At 37.9% G+C, this 13,998-nt stretch overlaps 1 protein-coding gene across 3 annotated transcripts in view; it reads right to left on the minus strand.

Annotated features, from left to right (window-relative positions):
• The window catches only part of Pcsk5 (proprotein convertase subtilisin/kexin type 5), a 411,165-nt gene that overhangs the window by 242,845 nt on the left and 154,322 nt on the right, over positions 1–13,998 (minus strand). For all 3 annotated transcript variants that reach the window (XM_076918285.1, XM_034512925.2, XM_034512945.2), the window contains exons 6-7: positions 11,023–11,111; positions 7,884–8,056 (exon numbers count right to left, since the gene is read on the minus strand). In XM_076918285.1, coding sequence (XP_076774400.1) covers positions 7,884–8,056; positions 11,023–11,111 — 262 coding nt within the window. The remainder of the gene's footprint in view (positions 1–7,883; positions 8,057–11,022; positions 11,112–13,998) is intronic.

Genomic DNA, 13,998 nt, shown 5'->3' on the forward strand with positions numbered 1-13,998 from the left:
TGAGCCATCTCCCCAGGCCAAGAAAACCCTGTAAAATGTGGTCCTCAACTACTCACAATGAGCTACATGAACTCTCTAGGAGTGGGATGCAAGACAAACGCCAAATCAATGCTAAGTATGTAGTGGGCTTTTAAGTAAGCTGTCTTGAGTAAGACAAGACAACCATAATATAAGCTTTCCTGAATATAGAAAAGATTCCATTTCAATTTCTTGCTCTTTTTCTAGAGAACATAATTGAGCACACATGTCAGGAAATGCTGTCAATGTGTCAGACACCTGCTGATAAGTACCAACTACACACATCTTATTAAACTTTAATAATTCAAAGTGGACAAGATGGCTTCCAGGCAAGTAATTTTTTTTTAACTGTGTGTTGTGTTTTCTCTTTCCAGGTTTTGTAAGATGACTGCAGTCTGGGAGTTGGTTCACACTCTATTTAGACATCCCCTCATCATCCTAAAGACTTCCCCTAAGATGAGGGTTATGTGCTATTCATCCTCCCATGACACTTAGCAAAGTGCTGAGCATGGCGGAACTCACAGATAAACACAGTCCATTAAAGAAAACTCTGTGTTCTCAGCCCCTTATTCTGCCACTTACCTTAGTGTCATCGATATCTGAAAACTGTCTGTGGTCACTTATTTTATGAATTCATTTTCCTACTTTGGATTGGCTAAAAATTTGAAGGCACAATTGTCTCCTTGGGTCCTATTTGCCAAGGATCTGGGACAATAAGGGCAAATGGTCACAGGGTAATTCTTATACTGTTCTTTAAAAAGACGACATGTAAAGTTTCTATTCTGAAGCCCTGGCAAAATGATGAGAGACCCTTAGTTCCCTGCTAAAAGCTTAGTGTTCCATGTCAGTCATGGGAGGCAGTGATGAATTTTAAAGGGAAAAGAAGATAATCCATGCATATAGACATAGTTCCTCAATGATAGTGTTCATGCAGAACTGAAAGCTGAAGCTTTGGTTGGGTGGGTTTGGAAGCATCCAGTCGACAAGTCTGTGCAAGCGATGTTTAATTGTGAGGACAAGGGAGGATTCGCTGACTCTCAGCAACAACTACCAGAATGTTCCTTGATAGATGACAATGATGAAGCCACAGTTTTAAGAAGGAAAACAAGGTGCATTAAAGGCCACAGCACGTAAAACAATGCATGACTGGTGGGAACTGAGTTAACCAAGTCATTTCAAGTCCTAAGGTTATGGCAGCAAAGATGTAACAAGTTTATCTGAATTTTTAAAACAATAGTTCTACACGATCAAAAATGAAATTTGAAATCAATTTTTATTCATATATTCATATGATGCAAGAAATTTTTGTTGTTGTTGAGGGTGGTGGTACATGCCTGTAAAGGCAGCACTTGTGAAGCTGAATCAGAAAGACTTGGTTTGAAATTAGCTTGGGATACACAGCCTGGGGTATATAAGACTCCATGGGAAGAAGAGAGGATGAAAAAAAAGGAAGGAAGGCAGAGGGAAAAGAAAAGATTCTGTATGGTTAAATTGAAAACCTTGATTAAAGTTAAACACATCTCTCTACTTTGAGATATCTCAGAGTCTTGAATGTACTTTTAAGCTACCAAAGGCATCACAAAATAAATGGCAATTCTTGTGTATGTGGCAGAAAAAAAACCCAAAACTTGTTGATTCCCACATTATTGTGTTTTGAGTTGTATGAAGTTAGTGGCTTTTGGGGAAAAAAAAACTTGAGCAAATATTCTCTTGGTACTTTCTTCTCTTATGCAGAACATTCATTAATATCATCTGAAGGCTCCCATAGGATCACTCAATAATCTCAAACTGATTAAATCTAGGAGTATGGGATCATGCAGACTTTCCCGGTATTTTACATGATTAGGTAGCAGTTCATCTTTATTGCCTTGCGTATTTCAGGTGAATCTGATTAAGACTTATAATATTCCCAGATTTTGCATCGTGTCAAGAACTCTGCAGTGTGTTTTACAGGCATTAAAATAGGATCTTGTGAGGGACTGACATCATTTAGCTCCACTGAATGGTTAAACAAACTGATCTTACAGGTTAATTTTAACATGAATGAGGTTAAAAAAAAAAAAAAAACCCAACAAAACATACTAGAACCCACATTTCCCAATCAGAGACTCTGCATCCAGACTTGTGGTTCTTTAACCACCGTGGTTTATTATGCACGTTTAACAGTTTAGGATCATTATATATGGTCAAAGCAATGCAAATGTTATTTTTTTGAGCAAAGATAGAAAATTAGCATGGAAGTCATCCATACATTCCTCAGTCATTCTGTCTTTTCCCACTAAATCCGTCCTTTGAGTACTTTGCACACAATACAGGATGTAGTCTGATGCTAGACCTTTAGAGAGGAGATATCATAATATGAACAAGTAAAATACCACAGAGTTTTAAAGAGTCTGGGAGGCTAGAGTGTATAGGAAGAGCAGGCAGGATGCACTGTTAGGACAAGTTAGATGAAAGCTTGGGGGTCTCTGTATGTGGGGGTCAGTGAACAGAGCAACCTTACTGTGTTCCTTGGGGAAGGAGGCCTTCTAATGCAATAGCCCCAAGAGAGAATGAAAATAGGACCTAGTAGAAGACAGGTAGGTATAGGAAAAGCCACAAGAAATTTCAGTCTTAAGGGGAAAGAGAAATGGGAACAGGGAAAGGAAGGGAATGCAAAGAAGAGAGGGATTCATCAGCTATTCTATTTAATGTATTTTTATGGGTTTTCATATGTGTGTTTGGCCTGCATAAATCATGGCTGTGAACCATGTGTATGGCCTGATATCTGCAGAAGGCAAAAGAAGACTCTGGACCCACTGGAATAGACAGTTGTAATGTTATGTGGGTTCTCGGAATTTGAACCTGGGACCTCTGGAAGAGCAGCCAGTGCTCTTAACTACTGGAGTAATCACTCCAGCCCTACATATTCTTTCTAAGATATGAGAATTAACTGTCTTAATGTGTATTTGCCAACAGAGGTGAAACAGGAAAGTGAGATTAAGGAAGAGTCAGATGTGTCAGAGAAGAAAGGAAAGGAACAAGTAGCCGAACTTACTAAAGTAACCACTGAGGGCCGCGTTCTTACTTTGATAGCTTTGTCTTCTCTAACGTAAGGCTGGGGGAGATAATGCTCATCTCACAACATTACTGTCCAGATTAAAAGTTAGTAGCCCATTTAGGGGCTCAGATGAGTGACAGCAGTGAACAGATTGGCCAAAATATTACGATTTCATGTTATCATTGTCATTGTCATCATCTCCATCGACATTCTCACCTTCATCTTATCACATTCCCATTCATTAACTATAGTTCAAATTATATGACTCTAAAAAGTACACCAATTTTACAGCTCTTTGACATTAAATAATATGTAATTGAGAGAGAGAGAGAGAGAGAGAGAGAGAGAGAGAGAGAGAGAGAGGCAGAGAGAGCACTCAAGAAGAAGTTGTCAACTATGATATGGTTTGTTTAACACAGTTTCTCTGATACAATTTTGGCACATTAATTCTAAAGGAGCTATAATAAATTGAATCAATTCTGATTTTGTTAAAGTATTTGAAAGCACTGCTACATCCCACTGATTCAAATGTTTGTCTTACAGTAAATAAATGGGAAACATTTTGAAATTCAATACTTGGTATGTTTCTGATTAGTAAGCAGCAAAAATGGACATGATCAATACTTGGAAGCCCTGAGCAAAAAGTATTTATTTCCTCTGTGAATAGATTTCTCCATACATGTCCTTCTCTCTCCAGCTGCCTGATATTTCTAGTGGCCCGGACAGTGCTTCCATGGTCTTCAAGTTGTCCTGGACCACTGTAATCTTCCACTCTTGTCCCCACAATTCACCCCAAGAGATGGCATGTCTATAGGGCACCTGCTCTATCTAGTTCAACTTCCAGTGGCTTTCTGTAAGAGGATGGAATTCAAACCCTCTCTGTGACGTAGAAAAGCCCATTGAGCTGGCCTTAGACAATGCCACCTTTCTATCACTTTCTACTCTTAGTGTTTCTATGGCCCGAGGTAATCTTCTGTTCTAGAAAATACACTGCAAACCTCTTGCTATTCAGGCAAACCTTTTGCTGTTTGCAAAAATCCTTTGCTATTCAGGGGGTTTGGTCCCTTCTGTTCCTTCTGTATAGAACATTCCTCTTCCAGGTCTTCACATTATCAGCTTAGGCTTATCTTTTATGTCTGCAGCTACTCCCTCATCAAAGGGAACTGTCTACCCTTCCCATAAAGTAGTGTTGCCTTTTCTAATTGCCAACTATATTTCATTCACTACATGAATCTCGGTTGAAATATTCTTGTAGAGTCTCTGCTTGTGTTTTCTCTAGGTGATATGGTGTATGTAGTGCTCATTCTAATCCCCACAGGAAGTAGAAAATGTAGGTAAGACGTCAATGGGCCAAAGTGACTTAAGGTCATGGTGAAAGCTTTCCATTGGTTAGCTGATGGCATCTCTTTACCTGCCTTTGTTCCTTAGGTCCTCTAATCACCAAAGGCTCACTTATTCTTTTTTATCAAGACCTCAAAGAAGATAAATTTAGGTTTTACATGATGTTTCAACACAAGAAAGTAGTCAAACTTTTCATTTTTCTGATAAAATCTACCAAATATCAACTTGAAATGTTGAATGGTATACTTACAGCTATCTAGAGAAACATTTTTTGGGAAAATAAGCAGTTTGAGACTGGACACACACACATACACACACACACTCACACACACACCCACTCACACATACACATTCACACACATTTTTCACATACATACACTCACACATGTGCACTCTCATTCACACATTCACACACATGTGAATGCACACACACACATGCACACAGAATCACAGTAAAACTGCAGATGCTTTACATTGGAGACACTTACTTTATTAGAGCAAGAGGAAGTGATGGTGTAAATAGGCAAAGGAGAAACAGGCAAATGACCTTAGTAACAAAGCTCAGAGATTCTGTGCCAATCTGTGCCATGTTATTTCTAATCTACCTCAAAAAGTAACCTGATGGAGTCATCTAGAATTCTGCAATGTGGACACAATTTAGTTGTGAAGCATGCGGGACTAAGAACAAAAATGAACAGTACTTTTGAAGAACGTATCTTTCGCTAAGGGGTTTTTTGAATACTTACTATAGTCAGCCAGTGCATTAATAACCTTATGTTGATTATTTTGTTTGTGAGTGAGTAGTATATCCTCACACTACTTTAGAAAAAGAAATGGAAGCAAGCTATTTGATATAGCTTAAGTCATAAGTAAATGACGAATACTAGACTGGACTTTAGCTTAACTTTGAAGGCTTCACTCTGCTAAATACATGAAAACATTGTCCAATCAATTTTATCTCATTTCAATAATTTATTGCTGCCATTTTATATTGAGATGGGAGACAGACCGGAAGATAAATCTTCCCTTTTAAGAGTTACTGCTTTTGCTACTATTTCAACTCTAAAAGTTAATGGTTCATCTTAAAACCAAAGTCCTTTTTGTTCAGATTAAGTCCCAGGAAGATCTCTAAAGGAATTCGGAATAAATCATTCTATCCTTATTCTTTTGGTTTTGGGTGCTGGGTATTGAAGCTAAGGCCTCATGTACATGCTTGACTGCAGAGTCTTATCCCAGCCCCTAAACAATAGTACTGCAAAACTCCAAAATTTTTGAAACCAATAAAACCAATGAGCCCTATTTCCACGAGCTGCACTAGAACGGTGCCCATGGGACCCATGCAGAGATTCAACGTGATTCCCAGTTGGCAGGTTAATGTGGTTAAAGGTATAGAAAGATGTATCTGCACTCAGCTGTCAATGACTGAGTACTTGGGTGGGGAAGACCCTGATTAACTGCTTTCTAACATACATTTTGCATACGACTTACCACAATAAAAAGGTCATTTTTTTGCAACTGAAATGGGCCTAATATTTTTTCACATCATTTATTTCTAAATAGTCCTATGTAGCTGAATGGTTCTTCACATGATCTGTTTCTAAGCCTAACTTTAAAAAGGAAAGACTTTTTACAATCAAAGTGCCACATTTTTTTTTATCAGTTTTATGTGTTAAGATTTCAGTTATCTATTATTGAGCTACAGACTCTAGTAAAAATAAATCTTAAAACTTTTTTGGCACCTTATCACTCATTCACAGGCTTGTTAGTCAGTTAGCCAAATTACTTATTAGGCTTGGGCATTCTTTATGTGTATGTGCAGAACCACAAGGCATGTGCATTACTAATAAAATGATTTTAATATTGAGAAATTCCAGGTTGCTCTTTTTTTTTTATGAGCACAATGCTTTCATAATTGGAAGATTTGAACTAAACTCAGATGGCCACTTTACTGATGGCATACTGGCCACCAACAGTACTCCACAGCTTTGGCAATGAATCAGCAGAGGGCTTAGGGTGTATTCCTTTGGTATTAAGCACTTTGAAAGGAAATTCTAGACAATGGGTTACAATATTACCTATCTGCTAAAAGTACACAAAAGTAGCTGAGTGTAGACAGAACTAGAAATGAAAACGTCTTCATAAAACATAAACTTTTTTCTTTGCTAGAAAGTGCTTATAAAACAAATGTTTTCTCCCTCAAATCCATTTCAGAATAGTTATAGGATGGCTTTTGCTAAAAATCTAGCCCAGGCTCATGAAAATATGCAAAACTCACTATAATTTTTATTCCTGCTCAAACATGCTAGTCAACTAAATACATCCCACTGTTCGAAATCTGGGCTGAATCTATGAAAACATTGTGGTTCATATCATTTGTAGTTAACTAAATTTGATGCAACAAACATTTCCAGAATGCTCACTAGAATTCAGTACATTCTCTTAGTTTTGTAAAATCCATAAATATGTATAAAGCACATGCTCTGCTGTCCTGGGACTCAACACTTTTGTGAGGAAGATAAACCCAGAACAAACTCTGATACAGAGCACAAATAAGATTTTACTTTTACTTAGCATCAGGAAGACTATCAAAGGCATTGAGCTCAGAGTCGGGGACTAATGGAAGTCCATTCCAGCTAGGGCTTGGAGAGGCTTCTGAGAAGAGAAGAGGGGGCTTTTCAGTAGAGGACTGAAGCACTTGGGGGTGGGCCAGAGAAAACAGCATGTGCTGATGAATAATTACAAAGAGTGGGGGATACATGCATGACAATGCAGAGAATGACTAGAAAGGCAAAGGATGTTAGGACCAGATCAATGATGACATTCAGAGAGCATGCATTCTTCACAAAACTCAAAGTTCTATTCATTAGTAGAATGAAAGACACTGTTTCTGGCAAAGCATCCCTCTTTTTACAAGTTCTAGTGGCTTTGCTTCTACTTAATTTAAGACAATTGAAGATTTATAATTTGAAACTAACATTATATTACAATAGTTTATGGAGCTAGGTTTTCTGGGGACAGTGGAGAGAGACTCTTTCAGTGACATCAAATTAAAATGGTAAATTGCCTGATTAGAGAGATCTGTCAGTGACCAAAAGACAATATTGCCCCTGGACAGAAGTTAACTAAGTGTTATAATGGGGAGACGACAATGGAGAGAACTGTGCTGGGTGATACCAAAGGGAAACTGGAAATATCCATTCAACAACCCTACATCTGGAATTTGCTTCTTAAAGTGTCATTTGCACATATTAATTACTGTCTGTCCTCTGTGTGGCTCTAAACACCCAACTACACTGTTCATGGCAGAGGAAATACTGACTCTGAGTTTATTTGTAGAACAGAAACCACCTATGATGCCAATGTTCAAGATGTCTTTCCAGTGGCCAGCCAGCTCACGAGCTTCAGAAATCCTCTATCCTGGAGGATGCCAGGCCTATAAGCTCTGCATAGAAAATTCTACACCCCAGATGCTTTGAACACCTACCATTCTCACACCGTTTTCAAAGGCTTGCCGGGTGAGGGGAGCTGGCCCATCCACAGTCTTGCCATCATCATCTGGGCCCCAGCTGGCACTGTAGATGTGCACATGCTGTGGGTTGTAGCTGACAGACTTTGCCTCCACCATGTCGGTGACATCACCATCCAGCATTCTCACACCTTCAAAGCAGAAAGAAGCAAACCTGTTACTTATCTCCAGGAGATGATGCTGACACAGCCCAGTTCGACAATTTTGGGAAAGAAATAATATATAAAAGAGTTTTTAAAATATTCATTCATTTATTTATAATATGTATGGGTATGTCTGGCTGAGTTTATGTATAATGTGTTTAAGAATCCTCGGAGGCCAGAAGAGAGCACTGTGTCTCCTGGAACTAGAGTTACTTATAAGAAGTTGTGAGCTACCACGTGGGTGCAGCAAACAGTATACAAACAGTAGGCACCCTTAACCATCTCCCTCATCCCAGTACATTGTAACCACAGTTCATTGAGCATTTTCTTGGCAAAAAAGTACCAAACACTTTGTAGAAGCTGTCATGGGGATAAGGGGAGAAAGGAGGCTTCACTGTGTACAAAGGATTACATTTTTTTTAAAGACTTACTTATTTTATTTATATGAGTATATTGTAGCTGTCTTCAGGCACACTAGAAGAGGGCACCATGTGGTTGTTGGGAATTGAAGTCAGGATCTTTGTAATAGCTGTCAGTGCTCTTAATAGCTGAGCCATCTCTCCAGCCCAAAAGATTAAAATTTTCCTTGAAAAAAAATTTTAGGTCTCTATTTTTTCCCCAATGTTCCAAATTTTGCTTTGACAAAGATACTCAAGAAATCCACCATCCTAAACTTCTCTCCATTGAATAACTTGGGCTCACAATTGTGGAAATCCTCTAACCTTAGCAGTTTTGTAAAAGTTGCAGTCGCCAAGTTACCTTGGCCTCATGTCCTGTATACACCATAATCTTAGACCGTCATAAACTTACTGTATTTCTTTGTTGCCAAGTTATTTACAAGCCAAGTAATGGATGAGAATGCATTTAACATTTCAAGTAACTCCCAAAAAGTTTTAACAACATTTAGTCATTAGTCTTCATTTAAGTACATTCCTACCAGACAGAAATCCAGAATTAACTCTATTTTTCAAAAAGGCACTAATATACTGAGAAATAAATTATGTGTCCAATAGCAACTTTTACTTTTTATTTTGTATTTTGGCAATTTACACCAATAATATAACTTCTAATCATTTAGTAGAAGAAAAAACTTGCTTTTGTAAAATATCATCACTGAGACTTGTATTATTTTACTTTATTCTTAAAATTTATTTATTTATTTACTTTACAACCCAACATCAGCCCTTGCTCTCCTCCCCATGGCCCTTAAGTAAGTCCTCCCCCATTCCACCTTTCCCTTCTCTTTTGAGAGTGTCATGCCCATCAGACATCTCTTCTCTAACTCTATTACAAACTATATGCCTTGCATCTGAGGAATCAAATTCTAGTTCAGAATGTTCTTATTTCTTGAGTCATCCCTATACATTCATCTTTTAAATAAAGTACAGTTAAACACAGTCAGCAGCTGTGAGGGAGTTCAGAGTTCATTCACCTCTTCCCTCAGGGTCAGTCAGAGTGCTGGGTCTGGAATGGAATGTTATCACGGCAACAGAAGATGTAAGTCTTCATGTGAGAATTGACTGTTGTGGTACCAAGGTAGCCTCGGATCTGATTCTCTAAGGGAGCTCCAGGATGGGCCTGAGACCCCCTTAGAGTAGATGTTCCTGAATGTAGCTATTTATTGAGCATCAAACTGTCAACTCCAGAATTTAGGGGGAAATAAATAAAATAGATCACTCAGACATATTCTGATGTCTCTAGCAATCAAGGGAATCTCAGGAACCTGCTTTAAGGTTGTGGTTCCTCCATGTGTAGCTTTGATTTTGATGACATGGGTTACCCATGGTCAAGTAGGGTCCAAATGTATGGCTTGGAAAATTCTAGAAATAAACAATTCGTGTTTCATGTGACTTTTCTTACAGTATTTTGTCATAACTGTTCCATTTATTGGTTGTTGTTAGCCTCTTGCTATGCTCATTCTGGAAGATAAATGACCACAGGCTACATAGCAAGGGCTGGGGAACTGTGTGCTTGAGACAGTCACTGGGAGTCTGCATGAATGGAGGCTATTGTACTCTAAATCTTTCATGCTCGTATCCTGGTTAGGAATGCCACTTTTAATTTTAGACAAACTATTTAGTAGCAAATAGGGCATTGGAACAAGGTACTCCCATGCCTGTAGAAGTTTGCAGCCATGTTATGATATCCTTCAGCCTACTGAGGGAATCACCTTCAAACCTAATAATAAAATTACTAGGGTTTAATTGAATGCTGTCTTTCCCTTGTGTGTGGCAATGGCAATCATTTGTTCCTTACTATGATGATTACCAGAAGGAAAGTTGGAGTTCAGTTTTCAACACTGATTCATTCATACTGCGTTGGCTAAATCTTTATAATAAACATATATGTGCCCAAGTTTGACTGTATGTGACCTTATATACATATATGCATAAATATATGCATATCTATGTATCTATCTTTGTATGTATGTATGCATACATGTATGTATGTATGTATGTATCTACATACACATACATACACACCCATGCATAAATCTGAACTCATGGTAACATTATAACTATATTCTTGGATTATAAGAAGAGATTTTACCCTTTAGCATTTTAGTTTACAGTTAAAAGTCACTTTTAACTTTTAAAAGCATAGGCACTATATACTAAAACAAGACAGTATGGTTTGATGTTTCCATTGCACGTTCTGCATGACCCAGATACCAATTCTGAGTTAGTACAGATATCAACAGAACACATTTCTATGATCACTACTCAGCAACATCCACCCCTCCCTCCTGCAAGTCTGTTTAGAAAAATTGTATTTGTGACGGATCTGGTAGTAAGTGTCCATCATCGCACTGAAAATCACCTTTCACATGAGTATTGTGTTGTCAGCTGTACTTGTGCTGTCATGCACAGAAGCACTAGTTTGAAAAGGATTCTGAAAAGCAGTTGGCCAAGAACTTTCTGGCTCCCGTGTATATCCCTGGAAGTGTCCCATACCTCCAATCTTGGCGTTGAAAGCGATTCCAACGGTGCAGTGAGAGTTGTTTGCAGTGGCTGCCACTTCTCCGGCACAGCGGGTCCCATGCCTGCAGCAGAACAGACACAGTTTCTAAAGTAAGATTCTCCATTCTCACCAGCTCTATGTGTCACTGCCAAAGTGGTGCAAAAAGTATCCAGCTGTGGGTGTTTCAAGAACTTCCTACTCAAGTAGCACTAAAACTTGTCTGTGGCAAATTATTTAGCACTTCATCATGTGATTTGGGGTTGTAATTCTGAAGATACTTATTTTTGATATCCTGCTATTCGAAGTAGAAAAATCACTCTAAAGGCTGAAAATGAACCATATAACTTGTTGGGGACTGTTTTGTATTATCTAATAGGACAGCAGCCTATTAGGCTAGATGTCTAATGTGGCTAGAGAAATATCATCTCAAGTTTTAATCTTATTGAATCCTGGATAATTTAAAGACTGATGATGAGTTCAGGTTCAAGAAATGTAACAAATATGGATATGAAAATGTGCAGTTTTTAATTTTTTTTAGTTTTCTGAGAATTTCATGAGTATTATATTTATACCTTTCCAGTTCTCCCTCTTCTTCCCTCCAGCTTCTTGTGTCTTTCCTCCCACTTGCTCTCTAATTCACGATCCCTTCTTCTATAGCTACTTTTAAAAACTGTATACAGTTAAATACAGATCACGTATCTCCAGCAAAAATATTATTGAAAGTGTGATATGCTATTTAATTGCAAACATATTGCATAAAATAAGTACCTTAGTAATTGTATTAAACCAATTGTATATAAATTATTGAGGACATCTATACAGTTCATTTGTTCATTTTCATCTTCTTATGGTTGTTAAAAAATGATGTCATTACAAAAAAAAGATTTGGGTTTAATCTTTTTTTTTTTTTTTTTTAAAGAATTTCCTGCCACTTTTGCCACATCAATGCTCTTTGCTCAGAAAAATCTTCTGGCTGAATCAAAGGTGTTGTTTGGAAGAAAACGGATATATCAAGAGATTATCACACAGAGTGAATCATGATAGCCTCAAAAAGATAAATACTGCATGCTTTCATTTGTGGCTCCTAGATGGTATATACAGGCACAAACCATATGCAGGTATATCTCCCATGAGAAGGAAACTCAAGGAGGGGGAGGTGCAACATGGAGGGAATACATACACTCGAAGTACACATTTGAAGAAAAAAAGTCCTTCTAAGGCTCATTACTATGTAGAATGAATATAATATGTGAATATAAAAATTATCTTCTGACTGAAAGACCTTCCATCACCTTGTCCAAAAGCAGCAGAGAAGGTTCATGGCTTAGAATAGTATTGAGAGAACTGCTACATCACCACTGAGCCCAGAAGAAAACCACTAAAACAGAACTAATGTCTGCAAAGCTGGGGAAAAGAGCTGAGGTTCCCCTAAGGTGTGTGTGTGTGTGTGTGTGTGTGTGTGTAATGTCTGGTGCCCATTTCTGACTCCAATTTAAAGGTGAGAGCACACAGAGAGATTTGGGACGTAAGGACATTTGTAGAAAGAGAAGACAGCTCTGCTCCCGCAAGTTACTCTCAATCTTTGAAAGTCTACTCCATTGCTTCTTAATTTATATTATGTCTGCTAGGGCTTCTTGTCATTAGATATAATTCATGTCCAGACAACTATAAACATGTTATAAACATAAAGGCATATTTGCTAAAAGAGACAGTCCATTCTGCTCTTTTCACTAGGTAATGTCATACATATATTTCTATACAAATATTAGTCTGTATATGTTAGTGCCAACTAATACACTGGATTATTCTTTATATGGTAGTATAAATAAATAACGTGATTTTGTACTCATGTGGTTGCATAAATGCACACAGACATGCACAAGTTCTTTTAATATGTCTTTTGCTCCCAGAATGTTACCCAGATTTTTATTAATATACATAAGGATATGCACATTATATTTTGAGCATATATATCATTTACCAACTGAAGATAAGTTATAAGAAGTGGAATTACTGGACCAAAGAGTGCTGTGGATAAAAATAGATAACCTTCAAAAATGTAACTATTCTACATGAAAACATATCATTAACATTGGAACAGCGTTGTGGAGACAGCTCAGTTAGTAAAGTGCTAGCTATGCAGGCATGAGAACCTGAGATCAGATGCCTAGAACCTATATTAAAAAGTCAGTGACAGTAGCCTGTGTCTGTAGGCAGATCTCGGACATTGCTGGCCAGCCATTCTAGATGAACCCATACATTCTGCATCCAATGAGAAAGGGTCTCAAAAAATAAGGTGGAAAGATATTGAGGAAGATACTCAACATCTACTGAGTCTATACACATACACACACAGAGAAAGATACACAGAGACACACAAAGACACACAAACACACCAACATGCCATTAGTGTTACAATGTATGCATGAGAGAAGAGAACAAAGGAAGAGAAGAGAACAAAGGAAGAGAGGGAAATCATAGACAGATTTGAATATCAATATGAAAAGTGGAGAAACTATGTATACAAACCCTGTATACTAATAACCCTGTGTATGGAATTTTCAGTCACTTATCTTTGCTCACATGTCACAAAAATTGCCTTGTCTTTTGGTTCTTTCCCTTGGGACATCTACTGAACACATACACATGCATACATGCATACATGCGCACAGTTACCAACAAGAAATTTGGGCCATCTTTGGGACTACCCAATCATTACTTCTAGTTGTTTTATGACCAGGTTTTCTGAAGCCTGGGTTCAAATGTCTCACACAGTGTTTCCTGTCATCCTTGTTGTAAAAAGGTGTGCAAGTTTGAGAAGTGTTATCCTCACTGAAGGACATTTTAGGTTGTCACACCCAGTTATTATTGACTCATAATTATGCTTTTCTGCTAATATTTTTTAATTTTTTGTGTGCTTGGTCTCTCTGTCTCTGTCTCTCTCTGTCTCTCTGTCTCTGTCTGTCTGT

This window comes from Arvicanthis niloticus, chromosome 1 (assembly GCF_011762505.2).
Source record: "Arvicanthis niloticus isolate mArvNil1 chromosome 1, mArvNil1.pat.X, whole genome shotgun sequence".
NCBI classification, from domain to species: Eukaryota; Metazoa; Chordata; class Mammalia; order Rodentia; family Muridae; genus Arvicanthis; species Arvicanthis niloticus.